This window comes from Mauremys mutica, chromosome 5, assembly GCF_020497125.1.
Source record: "Mauremys mutica isolate MM-2020 ecotype Southern chromosome 5, ASM2049712v1, whole genome shotgun sequence".
In the NCBI taxonomy this organism is placed as follows: Eukaryota; Metazoa; Chordata; order Testudines; family Geoemydidae; genus Mauremys; species Mauremys mutica.
The window spans coordinates 64193550-64212150 of NC_059076.1; the positions used below are offsets into that span (position 1 = coordinate 64193550).

The 18601-nt window shown below is 41.2% G+C and overlaps 1 protein-coding gene across 1 annotated transcript in view; it reads right to left on the reverse strand.

Moving 5' to 3' along the window:
* DCHS2 (dachsous cadherin-related 2) overlaps positions 1–18601 on the reverse strand; it is a 254928-nt gene that overhangs the window by 46293 nt on the left and 190034 nt on the right. Inside the window, exons 8-10 of the mRNA XM_045020060.1 lie at positions 10203–10360; positions 7991–8831; positions 3768–4007 (exon numbers count right to left, since the gene is read on the reverse strand). Of these exons, the coding sequence (XP_044875995.1) occupies positions 3768–4007; positions 7991–8831; positions 10203–10360 (1239 nt within the window). The remainder of the gene's footprint in view (positions 1–3767; positions 4008–7990; positions 8832–10202; positions 10361–18601) is intronic.

Below are 18601 nucleotides of genomic sequence, written 5' to 3' on the forward strand. Positions count from 1 at the left end.
GATTTGTGGGTTGTTTGTAGCATATACTCCTACTGGACCTGCAGGAAGCATGCATCTCCAGATAGTTTTTGGGATGGAGCTTGAGGAACTCACAGGAAGCATGCTCAGGAGAAACTGCTCAAAATTTAGGACAAGACAGTTCCCTGGGTGCAATGGCCCAGAAGAAGGAGACAACAGAGTTAGTGCTCCTGTGGGGAAGGTAGAGAGTCTACAGGAGCACAGGCCCTCTCATACAATGCAAGAGGTCTTCCTTCTGAGAGAAAAGGGGGCAGTCTGGGGTGCCAGTAGATATGCAATGGCTGCTTGCCTAATGATTAAAGGTCTCTTCCTGTGGTCCCCACTGGAGCAGGATCTCCAATGGATGTCAAAATGAGTGAAAGTGGCCTCAGCCACTAATGCACAGTCTTTCATAACCGATACTTCAAAGTGGTGGTCAGACTGGAGGCCTGAGTCAAACACAAACTAATTTACTGCTGCATGCTTTCCCCCTTCTATAGGGAGAGAATCTACAAAGTGGGAGAACTAGTGAGGAAGAGAAGACTGAAAGGTGCATTTGGCAGTAAACAGGACTCCTCCATGTGGCCAGTCAAGGAACAAATGAGACGAAAAAAGAATCAGTGAAGGGAGGAAAGTAAGCCCTATATGTAGGGCAAACAAGTAACTTTGAGGATGTGAAATGTAGCTCTATCCACCAATGTAATTCAAAAAGCAAGGTGACAGCCCATATGCAAAAAATAATTGTGGCGTTATTCCCAAATATATAAAAAAGCAAATAACATTTATTTCAACATGCTGTATGTTTATTTAACTATGTTGTATGTTTCCCCACCTTTTGGTTTTGGGTTTGACTAGTAGTGCAATATACACGTAACATTGGGCCAAATTCTGATAATGTGAGAAAAAGCCCCAACAGAAGGACTGTGGTTACCAGAAAATCTGTTCAAAAATAACAGAACTAGAGGAAGGAACCTTCAGCCACAACATACTGCTCCAACCCAATGCGTGTATGCAGACAGCCTGCTGCTGGCTACTGTTCTATGCCACCCCTTATGCTTGGAATGTCCTTCCTATCTCATTTTCCCAAGCCTCCGCTACCACCTCCTCATTCTAAATGCTCTCACAATTTTCACTTCTGCACTGCCCACAAGAAAAGAGTAAAAAATAATTATGGGGATTGGGTGGGGGTAGAATTCAAGCAAATTTCCCATGCGTCTCTGCATCCCTCTTTTAGATTGTAAACTGTTCACATCAGGTATTGCCTTCACTTCTATATTGAGTACAGTGTTGAACACACTGTTGGTGATTAACAAAAAATAAATACTTTGGGGGAATGTGGTAAGGGGTGGACACAGATACTGCTCAGCTGTTATGCTGGCTTTGGGCCATGTAGATTCACACCATGCATGGACCCATGGGGTTACCTGCCTACTTCTTCCCTTCAGTGGTCTCCTAGGTACAGCTTGTGCACATATATGGCACACATGGGCATGAAGAGTCCTTCCTACATGGTATCTCCACTGGTCTGTCCCCCTCAGACCTGCCTTTCACAATGACTGTGAGCACAGTAGTAGAACTGTAAATCTTGCTGAGTGCAGAAGATAGTTTTGTTAACCAGCTCTTTAACAATTTTTTTTTAAATGTAGCACAGCATTATACTATACTGCAAAACATATGTGGAGGAAGAAAGCATGTGGTACAGAGGAAGTGAGCATATGAGGAACCCTCTTCCTCATCCATTTTGTACGTCTCTGAAAAAAACATTAGTGTTATTAACTTTAAAAAATACACAAAGTCTTCGTGTCCTCAATTTTTCATCATGTTACAAATCTGCAGCTGACTTCTAGGTCAAGATTATTTTTCTGTGCTATTACAACAAAAATCTAGGATGACAGTGCCCCTCTCTGGCCAGAAGAGATTAATGCACATTTGCTGGTTCCATTACTATAACAGTATCTTTATCTAGTAAAGTAACTTTTAAACACTACAAAATATTCTGCTTAGAAGGAATAGAAGTTGCAGATATTGACTTTAATAATGACTTTAACTTAGGTTTACAATTATTTTACTATTTCAAGTTTTGGTGAAAAAATCACATCAGGTTCCCACACAATTCTAGATTTACTTCTTTTAAGTGATGGTTTCCCAAAATTTAGCTCTGATTCTGCTCTCACTGATATAAACTGAAGTTTTGTCATTCACTTCAAAGGCAGGAGAATCAAGTCCTTTGTAATAATATTATTTCTTCAAGCACCGAGGATGAAATTCTGGCCTACTGAAGTCAATAGGGAGTTTTGCCATTGACTTCAATGGAACCAGGATTTCACCCTGAAAATACGCTCACAGCTAACCTAATGTAAACTTTTTTATATAGGATGCTGGAGCAATAGGCCCCTTCCTGGGAAAATTTGACATTTGGGAAGTATGTTTTAAAGGGACATTGCTACATAGCTTGAGGCAACATTTAGTTTTTCTGCCTTTTGTTTAAATAAATGTTCTCCCTAGCCCAGTATTAGTAGATATAATATGAAACCTTTTAAATATAATTTTTTAATAAATTGAAACATTCCCCTTTAGTGTTTGCAACCCAAACACTGCAGCATTATGCTAGGGCATGAGAGTCAAAAACTGAACCTGACCAGACAAGTTTCAGCATCAAATCTAAGAACCCAATCCTCCAATGTGATCTGTGCAGATGGACCTCTGGACAGAATCCCTAGACTTCACTGGGGCCCTGCACATGTGGATCAGAATGCCTACGTGAAATGCAAAGATTAAACAGCATAAAGGATGACGAGATAAATTATAGTTTAAATAGTCTTTTGGTTTTAATTATTTAATGTGTTATTATTGAGTAATTTCTTTTTTTAGATTTTCATCTGGCAACATCACTTTACTCAGCTGTGGTAGTCTCCTACACTTTTTCTTTGCTGATTATTTATACTTTGGAATCTGGAAATGAGAAACAACCTACTGTATACAGTTTTGGTATTTGGTCCTGAATATTCAAAACTGGATTCTGATTTCAGCAAACTCTAAGCAAAACAAGAAAGACTATTTCTATTTTTCTCACTTTCCCTGGCTTGCTTGAATTTTCCATGGAGAAGAGTGAAACCTTACTGCGGAGTCCACCTTCATTCATAGGTTTAGAAATATGGAGTACATCTACACTGCAATAAAAAACCCAGGCACCAAGTCTCAGAGTCTGAGTCAATTGACTTGGGCACATGAGGCTAAAAACTGCAGTGGAGATGTTTAGGCTTGGGCTAGAATCTGGGCTCTGAGACTGCCTCCACCCCCCACCCCCGAGGGTTTCAGAGGCTGGGCTCCAGCCCAGGCTAGAATGTCTACACAGCAATTTTTAGCCCCATAGCCCAAGACCAAATCAACTGACATGGGCCAGCTGTGGCAATGCCACAGGCCTTTTAATGCACTGTAGATGTACCCCTCGTGCTTTAGCTATTTTCACAATTTTCATTCAAAGGCAATACTATAAAGTGCCACCCATTTCTGCAAACTCATCTGAGCTGTTATTTTACACTACACATGTTAAACAGAGATGGGCCTGACTCAAACCCCAACTCTAAACACCCCTTATACTTTGGAAGTAGGTTCAGACTCTGAACTAAGAGCCAGATTTTGAAACTCAAAATCAAACCCAGCTACAAGTAACACAAGGTGGCTAACATATGTACAGACATTAGGAACCAAGATCTGGTCATTAACATTATTTCCAGTATGAAAGTAATGGTTAAAATGATTGAAATTACCTGAATCTCTGTCTACAGCTTCCACGTTAATGACAAACTCTCCAGGATTTTGATTTTCACAAACTGCAGCTTCATACAATTGCTTCTGAAATACTGGCCTCTCATCATTTACATCAAGAATGCTTACAGTCAGCATCTGGGTTGCAGAGAGTGACGGTGTGCCATCATCAAGAGCCATGATGGTCAAACTGTAGTATTCTTGACTCTCATGGTCCAAAGGAAAGGCTGTGGTTAGCAACCCTGTTATAAGGAAAAGAAAGGTCAAAAGGGCATTCTTTCATTACAACACCCCCCCCTTAGTACAGTAAGTTACACTATCACAATAGTCAGTCACTATTCGTTTAACCTCTGCAGTCCAAGAGAAGCTCAAGTAGTGCAAATATTTATATGATCTCTTAATGTGCAATTCACTCAGAAAATGCAAAACTCCGTAAATGTGGCATTGATTTCTATATCAAATGTGTTCACTTTACAAATAAGATGATTTTTTTTCTATCTACCGTAAAGCACTGTGATATCACAGCACCCTCTTGGCAGCCCTGCAAACTCAGCCTTGGGCTCCATATGTGAGTCAGGCTGTGTTTTTTCCTTGTATCATCACCACATGCTAAAGATTCTACTAGACAAATTACGACCTCAGTGACATACATGTAACCCCACTGCTTTCTTAATTCTGTACTAAAGACTTTAGCATAGTGGTTCTCAACCTTTTTCTTTCTGAGATCTCATCACCATGCTATAAAAACTCCAATGCCCATCTGTGCCACAACAATTGTTTTTCTGTATATAAATGCCAGGGCTGGTGTTAGGGAGTAGCAAGCAGGGCAATTGCCCGGGCCCCCATGAAGCTAAGTTGCTCAGGCTTTGGCTTCAGCCTGGGTGATGGGGCTTGGTGCCTTGGGCTGCAGTCCCGTGTGGTGGGATTTCAGCTTTCTGCCCTGAGCCCTAGTGAGTCTAATGCTGGACATACTTGGCAGACCCCCTGAAACCTGCTCACGGCCCCCCCAGGGGGCCCTGGACCCCTGGTTGAGAACCACTGCATTAGCACATTTCATTCATGTCTACACAGGGATAAAAAACCCATGGCTAGCCTGGGTCAGCTCACTTGGGCTCATGGGGCTCAGGCTCCATGGCTGAAAAATTACAGTGTAGACATTCAGGCTTGGGTTGAAACTTGAGTTCTGGGACCTTCCACCCTTGCAGGGTTCCAGAGCTCGGGCTCCAGCCCAAGCCCAAATGTCTACACAATGATTTTTAGCCCCGCAGCCCAAACCCCAGAAGCCCAAGTCAGCTGACCCAGCCCAGTCACAATGATACTGCAGGTCTTATATCCCTATGTAGAAGTACCCTATCGGGTTTCCAGTGGAGTTGCACTGGTGTGATTGATTGGAACTAAGGGTTTGTCTTCGCAAACAATTAGTTCGCAGTCAGATGGTGGGGGAATCTTCCTCACACTAGCCTGCCACACTCTCACTGTCCACATGCACCCTGCTGACGTGCATTAACACTTCATTAATGTGCTTTGATCTAATTGTTTCAAAAAGAACTAAACCAAAGCATTTTTGTGAACTGTTGATGCATGTCAGTTGGACCACGGCAGGCTGGGTAGAATCACACCCCAGCTTGCCACGAACTAAAGTTCATGTAGACAAACCCTTAGAAAACAACTGTGTCGGTGTACAAGAAAGAACAGAATCCAACTCACTATCTCTTATCTGTAGTGCTAACTCACGAATAACATTTTGTCATGAAAGTCATCAGATGTTACTATGAATACAAAGAGGGATCTGAACTTAATAAAATGGTGCCATTTTTTATGGTAATTGTCTTTTAAGCATACAAGTATACTTACACAGCCCTTTTCAGCTTTCTTTTGGTTTACTGGCCCTTTGTTGGATTTTTAATTCATGAACAAAATGTGGGTCTTTCAAATAGTAACTACACAGGGTCTGTCTTCAGTATGGAGGTAAGTCAACCTAAGTTACGCTACTCCAGCTATGTGAATAATGTAGCTGGAGTTGGCAAAGCTTAGTTTGACTTACCCCGGTGTCTTCACTGCGCTGTGTCGATGGGAGATGCTTTCTGGTCAATTTTCCTTAGGGCTGGTCCACACTAAGAAGCGGGGTCGAACTAGGGTATGCAAATTCAGCTACGTGAATAGCGTAGCTGAATTCGAAGTACCCTAGTTCGAACTACTCACCCGTCCAGACGCCGCGGAATCGAAGTCCGCGGCTCCAAGGTCGACTCCGCCACTGCCTTTTGCAGTGGTGGAGTACCGGAGTCGACCGCGGCGCTTCCAGAGTTCGAACTATCGCGTCCAGATTAGACGCGATAGTTCGAACTCCGAGAAGTCGAACTCACCGCGTCGACCCGGCTCGTAAGTGTAGACTAGCCCTTACTCTTCTTGGGGAGCTGAAGTACCAGGGTTGACCGGAGAGCGATCTACCATCGATGTAGTGGGTCTTCACTAGCCCTGCTAAATCGATTCCTGCTGTACTGATTGAAGACCAGCCCACAGTGGCCACTGTATTCCAAAACCCACAAAGTACAATGAACTGTTAAATGGTATTAACACACACTCATATTGTTGCTTCCTCAGAATTGTGTATTCTTTGCTTTGTTTCTGTGTGTTCATTCATATTTTGCATTCATTTTTTTCTCTGTTTAATTGAAAAGTAGGATTTGAAAGTCAGGTTTTAGTAAAGTATCCTTTTAATACTTATTTACCTTGAACTCTTAATCAGCACTTTTCCCAACCCGGAACTGTTCTACAGCTCTGAAAGTCTGTTTATAAGAGCCATTAGCCTTGTGACACAGATACACCTTTCATGTATTGAAGTATTCACCAACTAGAATCCTTCCCCTTATGGGAAAAATAATTAAGCAAACTGATTAAACACACTAGTTGTTCAAGATTCACAAAACCTGTGTTTTCCTGGGATATTTCTTCTTCTGAATCTTTCCCTGTTTCCCCTTTCCTACAATTTTAGTTATTCTTAAGTCACCCTCCAGCTGTAGTTTAAACTACTATGTAGTAGTTCCAAGCTCTGAGAAAGTCCTAGAGCAAAGTCTGACAAGTATGTGTTGTCTCTCTTCGTTACACTCTCATTACCAAGAGGGAGGACACCTACCCTATTGCTTTCTGATGAATGATCCGTGGTGCTGTTTAGTTTGCCATAAAGGGGCCAATTCCATATTGCTCATCATGTAGACAATAGGAAATGTTATAAAACATATAGGATCAGGTCCAAAGGGAACTTTTTTTTGTCCAGAGGACTTTACAAATGTTTGGTAAATAGTACAGAATATAAACTCCAAGTCCATATGCCAATGCCAGACAGTTTGCAGTATGTATAGCCTTTCTCTCTCTCTCTCTCTTTCATATAGGAAATGTGATGTTTATTCTACACCTGAGAGGGTTCTTTTTCATCATTTTAAAAAATATTTATGTGCCCCTGGTAGTAAAAGAGCAGTGTGAGAGAAAAAATTTTCTTGTTCCAGAAATTTGTCCCAAAGCTATAAGAGTCCCACAGAGAAACAGTTAACATACATGGGCCTGCAATCACAGAAAGGATTGGCAATGAGAGTATAAACCAAAAATAAGCGGTAGCAACTATTTCCTGAAAAAGATGTACAACTGCACACCCCTTATAAAAAGAGAAAAATTGGATTCATGTTTGAAATGGACATGGTATCAGTGTTACAGATCTTGTGCAGGAGACAGAGCTTTCCTGGGGGCCAGCCTGAGAGTGGGGAATGAACTCCAATGGGAACTAAGGGCCATTACAAATATCATCATCTTCCTCTGTAAGTACAAGGTGTCCTTCTTTTACCTTGCATTCTCTAATATAAAGCTGTGTGTAATAATGATATCCTATCTCCTAGAACTGGAAGGGACCTTGAAAGGTCCTTGAGTCAAGCCCCCTGCCTTCACTAGCAGGACCAAGTACTGATTTTGCCCCAGATCCCCAAGTGGCCCCCTCAAGAATTGAGCTCACAACCCTGAGTTTAGCAGGCCAATGCTCAAACAACTGAGCTATCCCTCCCCCCCAAAAGCACATCTAAAACAAAACACTCCAATGCACACACTTCTCCCCTTAGAGAGAGGTTGAACAAACAAAACTGTGACAGATATTAGTCAGACTGGTCAATGAACTCCTGGAAGGTGGGCAGATATTATGGTGATGAGCATAGCATAAGAATCTATAAAGAATATACAGTACCTGTGGTTTTATCTAACATAAATGCCTTGTTTTCATTGCCTGAAAGAATGTGATATGTAACTTGTCCATTCCTTCCTTCATCTGGATCCTCTGCAATTACGTGATGTACCAGAGAGCCTACCTCTGCATTCTCCATGACATAGGAAAGAGAGGAAGAAACAAAATGGGGACTGTTGTCATTAATGTCTAAAATGACAATTTTTGCTGTCAGGAAACCAAGTCTGCGCTCTGTCAAGTTTATTGCCTGATCTGATGCAGACACTGTCAGGACAACTGAGTGAGTGACCTCTCTATCTAATGGATTTGCTGTGATCAAGGTGCCATATGAAGGGTGGATGAGAAATGGATTTTCACCAGAGTCACTCGTTTCTAGGGAATACTGTACTCTGCTGTTCAGAAAACTGCCATCTCCATCTTTTGCATTGAATGTGTACACCAGAGTGCCAACAGGTACATTCTCCTGTATGCCAATCACTATAAAGTTATCCTGGAAATAAGGGGAGTGGTCATTTTGATCTTCTACATCAATACTGAGGAAAACGGTGTAGTTCTGTGGAGGATTCTTATTATAATCCTTCATGACAACTCTCAGAAGGAAGTGAGAAGTTGTTTCATAGTCAAGTTCCTTGGAAAGAAACAGATCCCCTTTTGAACTATGTATTTCAAAATGATCATCATCCTCTTCTTCAGAGATACTAAAATGCAATTTTCTGTTGGTTTGCAGATAATGACCAGGCAACTTCACCGAGCTCAATATTTGTGCAGGTTTAAAATTCTCAGGTATGACAAAGTGCCTGATATCTTGAGAAAAGACAGATCTCTCTTTAGAAAATGGGATTACCTGAAACAAAAGCACAAAGACAGCAATATTTTTTCCATTGCTACTATTGGGATTTTTTGCAATATACTTTTCTTTACTAATTAACTAGTCATTTGTAGCTTGTTCACGCATAATTCCCATTAACAGACATCAAGGACAGAACAGCCCTCACAATTGTATACTTGTAACACAGGAAAAAGCTTTAATCCCCCTTCTTCCCCTGCAATTTAACAAAAGTTAAAAATCAGCCTTAGAAAATCCTCCAACAAGTCACTACCCAGATTTATCCTTCCAACCACCATTGCACTTAAGGTTGGAGCAGAGTAGGGAACAAGAGGTAATCTCCCCTCCCCTGAATCTCATGAGCTCCACAAAGAGGCTCCATCCCCACTGCTCTCTCCCAGCAGCAGAGCTCCTCAATAGAGCTGAGATGGGAACATTTTTCAAAGTCTCAAATTCTAATGGAATGGCAAAACTGTTTTTCACCCAGTTTTATTCTTGAGCTGCCTTCCCTCCTGTGGCAGAGATGTGGTGTTGCCACAGAAATCACCATCCACAATTTAGTTTGCCAAATATGAATAGGCAATTGATTTTGTTGAGGATTAGAATTTCCTTCACCACAGATCATTGAAATTATCTCAGAATGGGAGAAACTCTTCAATAGTTGAGCTGCAACAGCCTTATGATTGAGAAATGTTTAGCATATTCCTTAAAACTACCAAAAATTAACCTTCCTACTGGTGATATACGAACAATATTCTGGATGACATTCAACCTATAATTAAGGGATTACAGAAGACCCCTGACAAAGTAGATCTACTGTGGTTCTGATGAACAGCGGGTGGGTAGCTACAGAGAGGGCACGAAGGTAGATTTAACACTCCCCATGCATGGCAGAGCTGATCTCTCTGACAGCTCCATACAAGCCAGCATGAGGAGTGCGGGCAGGCAGAGAAGGGGCATGGTATAGTAGGGAAATTGCATGTATTTAAAGTATTTTGTCTTCAGGATTTCTCTATTTTCTCTCTGTATTTTCTTTTCACTTTGTCTAGGCTCTGCTCCACTTTTAACTTCTTTATTGGATATTTTTCCTCTCATGTTCACAATCTCTTCCTAAAAGGACATGAATGCTGTAAATTACACGTCAAACTTCTGAACCCGTAATAATGCAGTGGTTTCAAAATTAGGCAAAATATGTTCATCCTCTAATTTCCTGGTTCAGTAGAACAATATCTAGACTAGAGAGAATTCTGATGAGAAGATATGCTCTTTATATCAAAATATATACATTTTACTTTCAACATCTTCATCCTTTGGGTTTCTAAAAGATTTTAAAAAAATAAACTGAAAATACAGTACCAGTTTTCCAATCCGTGCTAAACAAACAGATACCTGGATGTTAACAACTGCATGTCCTTGAAGAGGAGGCATTCCTTGGTCACTTGCAGTGACCAGTATTCTGTAGTTAGGTCTCCAATTATATGAAAGAGCTTCAGTTGTTCTTAACTCACCATTGTTGGCATCAATCTGAAAGTGACCAAAACTATCTTCTACAGCAAAAAAAAATGAATTACTGTTAATATAAATGTTGAAGATACAGTATCACTTCCCCAAAAACACACCTTCCATAGTCACATATTACTGTACTTTGGAATTAACAATACAGAGCATGTCTCTGAGGTAAGAGAATCTGCAAGTCCCATTTACTTCTATGGGAGTTGTGGGGGCTCCTCACCTCTGAGGATCAAGCTCATAATTAGGATGATCTGCTGTGAGCTCAATCGCAAGACGCCAATTCATGGGGATTACAAGGTATAAGGCACCTGCTTATTTCCATTACCAGACTACCTACATTACTGGTTTGTGCACAAGGGGAAGATCAGCTCCCCTAGGGCTGCTACTTACACAAGAGGGAAAGTGGACAGGGAGTGGATAGGCATGAGCAGAGAGTGGGTGGAGCCTTAGCAGCTGAACTGTCATGGAGGGGGAAGTAAACTGAGACAGGTACAGGGCTGACTTATTTCCCACATGAAGCAAGGAAGAAGCAGGAACAGAATTGTGATTCTCAAAGTCTGGTCTTCACCTAGGGCAGTGTAAATATGATGATCTAGCCTTGTATTTGCTTTGAATAGGAACAATACACTTTGCATGTACTCTAAGGGAGTTAAAATCCTATGCATATTTGCCCTAGAACAAAATAGGATAATAAGAAACTACTCTTTTATAGTTTACACAAAGAGTGGCCACATGGCCAATAACCAGTACATTCTCATTTAAATTATCATTAGTAGCCACTTCATATTAGTATTTATTCTAGACTGGCAAGGAAATGTTAACTAACAAGAGTATTGCTACACCACGCTATTTATGCATTCTCTCTCCCACTTGAAATAATGAAATTCCTAGAACGAAATAGCAGATTTTTACAGAATGTGCAGAAAAATATTTAAAATACATAAGAATTTGGAAAATTCTAATTTATCTGTTATAAAAAATTCCCCCTTAAAATATTGTGTATACAATATATTGCCACATGTATTTTTAATAAGGTGTACTTGTGTGTCAAATATAATTGTATAGCATAATAGCTGCTGTCATCCAGCCAGGAGACAATGGATGTGGTTTAATTAGGCTGCAACTTTATTCACCTAAAATATCTGGGAATACCTAAAAATACATTGCACAGTGCAGGTCATCATCATTTCCTTAAAAATGTCCACATAACCCCCAACCTGGTTCCAGCCATCCCATTGCTGGGACGCTGCTGTCCTCCCTTCACATGAGGGTTAAGGGGGCTATAAAAGGAGGGGGGATCAGCTCCCCGCTGTATCTGAAACAGGAGCTCCAACCCCCACTTCCTCAGCTCCATTAAAGGATACTTTCCTTTCCATCCTTTTCCAATCCATTTTATCCAATAACCATAGCCCTTCCATAATGAGTATCTGCATTGGAAATCTGGCACAAGTTTTAGGCACTACGTTGCAACATTATAGCCTAGCCCCCCAATCCTACTTCACTGGGTCCCAAATCCACTGTGGGGAAGGCAAACCCCACCCCCCATCCCTCCTCAGCCAATCTGGCAGTGAGGGGAAAAATTCCTTCTCAGCCCCCAAGGAAAAAGGGGTGACTAGCATAATGCCCACAGCACATCATGAAGGAACCCAGGCCTTTTCAGATTTCATGGGTGGGAGGGTGGATGCTGCCAAGCTAAACCAGGTGAGAGAGGGTTTCAGGGGGGCTTCATGGGGTATAAATAAGCCCCCCTCATTCAGTTAGCTAGAAGGAAACAGCACCTCCTGCTCCTACCTGCTCTAGCCCAGTATACCTCTGCCCGCTCTGCTACCAGTTGCACAGGCAGCTCTTAAAGGGGCAACAGCCCCTTTTCTTCTGACCAAGGACCCATGTCATACAGCTGCAGTGAGCACATTCTAATAAGCTATTGTGGTAAAAACAAATCAAAGACAGATGTAGTACACAAAATATCCATAAAGAGCTACATTTCCATAGAGAACCTGAGTATGAAGCTGTTTCTTCTCCCAGTCTGCATATGCAAATTAGATAGATGCACACACAAATTACCATTTATGCATTCAATTACCTTACCCCACCTGTGTCTGCAAAATATTTGGTTCTGGATACTTTGAACATGCAATTTAAGAGACTATTGTGAAAACTCAGCCTTGATTGTCAATATGTAGGAGATTTTTCCATTGTTCTTCAAGGTTATTTTAGAGTGAATATACATTTCTAATGCCTCAATTAACCCCTTTTGGTTTGATTTTTGTTTTTTATCGTACAGCATACCTGGGAAATTGCCAACCAAAGGGACACAAGGTGAATAAGCAAATATATTTAATGGAACAATATTGTTATCTGCACTTTTTCACTTGATTTTCAGAAAATTAATGCTGCTATCCAATTGTTTTCATATATAACCCTTGGAAAGGCTTGTGTTTAAGGCCTTAATAGAATGTGTCACAGCATACGCAGCTACCCTCCATTATTCCAAGTAACATTTTATGTCAGAAAATTCCAGTGAAAGAGAAAGTTGAAGGAGAGAGAAAAAATAGAACCAAACAAAAAAACTATAAGCATATGTTAATAACATTTGCTAGAAATTATGTATTTTAAAGTAATTGACAATGAAATTAAAGAAAATTTAAACTAATAATAAATAAATGTGCACGAATATGATATCCTTCATGTTCTAACAAAATAAAGCTTACGTTAACACCCCCCCAAGTAAAGCAGTTACAACATGAGCGAGCTCCTACGAGTATTCTCACTGACTTCAATGGTAGTCGAGGGTACTCAGCAGCTCTCAGAATCAGGCCTTATATTTGTTTTTTCCCTTTCAAGTAATGCTGTACAAATGGTGTGCAGTTATGGTGTGAAGTACCATCTAAGATTGGTGTCAGTCAATAAAACTACAGAAGGAGATCCCTTGCTTACTTGATAAGAGAAAGAAAAATAAGCAACCAGTCAAAAGCAAGTTTCATGCATAAAGTACAGTAAAACTAGAACTGGCTGGGAAAATTTAGATGGAGCCATTTTCAATCAGAGAATGCAATTCCACTGAAAACAAAATGCTGCATGAAATTGTTTAGAAAAAAACAAGATTAGAAAAAAGCCTCATTTTGAAATGATTTTTTGTTTAGTATTATATTATGTATTGTATATACAATATATTATATAATATATTATATTATGTATTTATATACAATAAAAAGTCAAAATCTAAACAAAATGGTTCATTTTTGTAAATAAAAATGTTGTGATTGATCCAAAACAAATTTGGGAGGAATTTTCTTTCAGAGAATTTTGAAATTTTAAAGTTTCACTTAGATTTGGAATGAAGCCAAATTTTGAAATTTCAAAATCCTTAACAAAACAGAACTTCCATCCACTGCACAATTCTAAGTCAAACCTTTTCAGTTTTATGAAGGTGGTTTCCAATTAGCTGAATTTTTAAAAAAATATTCTTTATTGATTTAATAAATTATAAAATCAGGATAACAAAAGACAAAAATACACATCTAGACCACACTTTAAAACTTCACACTTTTGATTTACTTAAAATAGTTTTGGTACTGTTTCAGGAGTCCATAAATATGAGATATGTGATGGGGCAGAGTGGCCCCGCACTGGTACTGCACGAGTTAACCCTTCCTTCCTAGCAGAGGAAGCCATGCCCCAGAAGCTCTGCTGGGCATGCTCCAACTGGAGAACAGATATAAAAGCCTGCAGATCAGCTCAGTCGGGGCTGACCACTGGAGGGGAAGGATGTGCGCTGCTAGCTCCTGAAGAAGGAGAACCTGCGCACCAGGATCCAGGAGTCAGCCAAGCCGAGGCACTACCTGAGACCCCGACAGAGGACATCATGGGGAAGAACAGACCGGAGGACCCCCCACCGCAGATGAACTGGTATTCCAGGTAGGAAGTGACCCAGGGGAACTTTAGAGACAAACAATGTTAGAGCTATATTGCCGCTTGGTGTGTTGTGGGTGGATCCCTGCTGAGCAAGTGGCAAGGAGAGCTTGCCGCTACCAGGGCCCTGGGTTAGGGCTCGGTGGAGAGGGCGGGCCCGAGTCCCCCTACCCCCTCACCACCGAACCATGAGGGATCCTAGAGACTCCAGCCACTAGGCCGCACTACCCTGCTCATAAGCAGGGGATGTATGGACTCTGGCCACTAGGCTGTGCTACCCTGCTCGTGGGGGGGGGGGTGTATGGACTCTGGCCGCTAGGCCATGCTACCCAACCAGACAGAGGCGATAGTGAGGAAGAAGGCCGAGAGGCCATAATCGACCACCTGCAGGGAGGTGGACGCAAGGACTGGAGAGTGGTGAGGTGCCGACACCCATCCCACCCCTGCCACAAAGGGGCGCTGCTGTGCCAGGACCACCACAAGGTAGAATAAGAAAACACCACGGAGATGTTATCTAAACCAGAGATTTTAAGAGTTACCTCTGTACAAAAACAAATATATACAATGTAAATATATATGCACAACACACACAATGCAAACAATTAAAGTTACAACATACATGAAATAACTGTCATTGTCATTTATCTAATGTTAATATACAACACTGCACTAATTCTATTTCATAGAGATATATAAAATTCAAAACACCCAATTTAAAAAGAAGTAATATTAATTCAATTTAACAGTGTGGCTTTTACAGCCACAACTGCATTGAAGGTGGCTGTGGAGGTGTACTGTCTCTGCAGCAGTTGCCAATCACGTGCTGTCTGTGGAGTACTCCATCTTGTAAAATGCCTGCCCTGGTACAAGGAGAATACGCTCAACAAATAATATACTCTTGCAGCATACAATGCCCCCAGCATTAGCCTCTAAAGTTGAAGGGGAAGAAGAGGGCCTGCTTTCCCAGCCATGCCCCCTTATGGGGGCACAGTGCCTCAGGTCACACTAGCCCACCTCTCTCATGAATGCATGAGGAGCAAAAACACCAGTGTTCTGGATACCTTTGAAGTGGGTGTGTGAGAGAAAGGAAAAAATTTCCTGTGCTCTCTACTTACCCTGATGCATCAATGTAATCAGGACTTGAAAAAATGTACCCAACACCCGTTAGCCTGAAAAATAAGCCTACTTGCCAAGAGCCAAAAATAGCTGAGCAGCCACACCCCTCATAACCAACACCACCTCACTTCAGTTAAAAGGAATACAATCATATAACATTTAGATACTTGGGCCTTCTAAACAGGGAAATTGATCAGAATAGCCATTGAGGAATAAATTGTGAGCACACTAATACTAATTCAGAATAAAGTGATTTTTATTCTGGAATACAGTGTCCACACCGGGAGGTATTCTGGAATTGCTGTTCCTATTGTTAGTTAATGCTCTTGAGTGAACACTCCCTGCATTTGCCTGAGCTGGTGATCCACAGGCAATATGCATCTGGCAACTGCAGCTGAGTCAATGCACCTCAATATGTCCTGTTAATAAAGGGGAGGGGAGAACAAAGGAAACAGAGGGGAAAAAATAAAGAAATTGAGGAAAGAGAAAGAAGTGGGGAAATGAGAAAACCCTAGCCTCCTGGTGGTTGGGTCCCTACTTGCCCAGTGCTCCCCTCCTCGCCAGTTCCCTGCTGGTGCCCTGGTATTCTATTCCACTGTGCTTCCTTCCCCTCTGCTGCCCAATCCACTCACTGTTCTGCTCATTCTCTCATTTATCTGCTATTCTCCAATACGCAGGAAGCTCCTTAGCTCTTTCCCACACAAAGCAGCACATACTGCAAATTTGGATGAAGAGGAGGTGGAAGTGCTTGAGGTGTGCAATCATGAACTGCAGCAGAACTGTTCCTCCAGCCATTAGAACATAGACATTCAGGGTGCTGCGTAGTTCATTTAGCTATCTCAACTGGTTTTCAAGCCCTGCATCTCAAAGCTGTGACTGTTTCTGAAAACCTAGCTATCATTAGCGACTAATCATAGAATGATACTAGATCTTTCTCAAATATATGCAAATACTATTGTTTTAATTATTTTCCTATGTGATTTCTAGAGGAATTGTATTCTACATAAAAGCCCCATTTAAGTTTCCACATATTTTGCAACCTGATCACTGGAGACGGTAAGTAATTCGGGAACTTTTGCCAACTTCAATTCACTCTGATGAAAGAAGCAAGGGTCTTGTCTTCACTGGGTGAGAGGGAGTCACTGGCATGGCCCTCCAATAGTGTGGATACTATTGTATGTGAAGTTTGTGACTCCCATCTCTACTAAGGTCTAGGCTCCTCCTTCCCCTACAGAGCAAGGTTTTGGGTTTTGATTTGTCTATGGGAGACAGCTGCGACCTTTGTCACCCTGCATGTCTCTGGCATGTAAACTCCTCTAGTTGTGGTAACCGCATATCTATCCTAAATCTAACAGTATGAGAACACTCCTAAATTTCATATCTTGGATGTTTTTGTGGAATTGTTGTGAATGCAATTGCTTTAGGCAACGAGTTGTAAAAGGCTGTATTTTTCCAGTGCTACTGTGTGGTTTTAAGATGACAGGCGTATTTTATGAAGCAATGGAAATGTAAAGACAGGTGCACTTTTTGGAAATGCTACTGTATAATTAACAAGAGTAAACTAGTCCAGATAGATCAATTTTCAGTTACTGATGCCATAAAGATGTAGGTTTTTGAGGATATGACTGTGTGCAGATTACCAGTTATTCTATGAGTGATGACACAGGAGCAGAACTGTGATTTGATGATCATGTACATCTGTATATTTTAGCGTTTGAGGGTGTTTTGGTTTGATTTGTTTTTTGTTTTAAAGTGAAACATTTACTTTCAAAGCTAACATTTGTGTCTTTTGAGTAAACTACAATGATCCCTTAAAGGTTTTCCTCCCTTAAATAAAGGTGCACATTTATGACTAACTCCTTTACCCAAATTAATCTGTTTTTAGTTGGGAATTTCCTTAAGGATCTTAAGAACACTAAACATTACTCTGTGACTTGCATCCCTGTAGAACTTGAAAGCTGCACTGAGGACATTGGTATTCATAACTATTGATCCTGGGACCGTCCCTTAATTGTTGAAAAGAACATTGGGAACTGCATGCAGATCCCAAACTGATTCCTGTGTTTTTACAGTAGTCCGCATAGTCATTAACACAGACCATATTTCTTTATTATGTTTTAGTACTGGATTATCTTCTGAACAACATCTCAATACTAAATTCTTGATTTCTTATTTTTTTAAATATTAAACCACAATTCACTGTGAAATAAAAGATCTAGATGTGAAATGCCATTAGCCAGGTAACACAAATGTATTATCGGAGAAGGTCAGATGCCTCTAGATTTGTTCACTGACAAAATATCTAATTTCACAGTTGAGGGGGTGGGGGGCCTGGCTTTTTTGAGTTTACTTTATTTGACCAAATAAGGTTTCTAATCAGAGTATAACATATTTAACCTTTTGATATTTGTAGCAGTAACATACTAAAAACAGTTAAATGTTGGGGTAGTAACCATTTGCATTCCTACTGAGTTCTCTCCAAGGCTGCTCTGTGTAGCCAATGGCGGAAACCTCTGTGATACTGAAGCGAAGGTGAGGCTATACAGAGGGACAGCCATCTATACAGACTGGCCTTTATTTTGACAGACTTGGTCCACATGGTTGGGAGGCCCTGACTGCCATCTGCTCTGCAGCCCTCTAACTCTCTACTGCACTAGAGGGGGCAATTTCTTGCCAACTCTATAGTCCAACACACAGGAGTTTTCAGTCCCTTTGGTCCTCTCTCCAGGAAGTGGCAATCTGGATCTATATTTTTAGGAGTATACCTGGGTTCTTAGCACCTTGTAATTTTTGCATGATAACAAATAAAGGTATTATTACAGAGAAATAGATGCAATAAAAACAGACCTTCAGATTAATAAAAACTGTTGATTCTTATTACATAAATACATTACAACTGCAATATTTTAAATCCAGATGTAAAAAATTAATTTTAAAAAATGTCTGTTGGTGGGAGAGAGCAGATTTAACATCCAGGCCCTTATGGAGGTTAGGGTGTTTTCCTCCTACAAAGGCAAATATAGTGCATGAAGATACGGGGGAATATAGCTCATAATAACCTCTGCCTTGCCATGAAGGGACAGGGGAGGCTCCAGGCATCAGCACGCCAAGCGCGTGCCTGGGGCGGCAAGCCACGGGGGGCACTCTGCCGGTCGCCGCGAGGGCGGAAGGCAGGTTGCCTTCGGCGGCTTGCCTGCGGAGGGTCCGCTGGTCCCGCGGCTTCGGCGGACCTCCCACAGGCGTGCCGC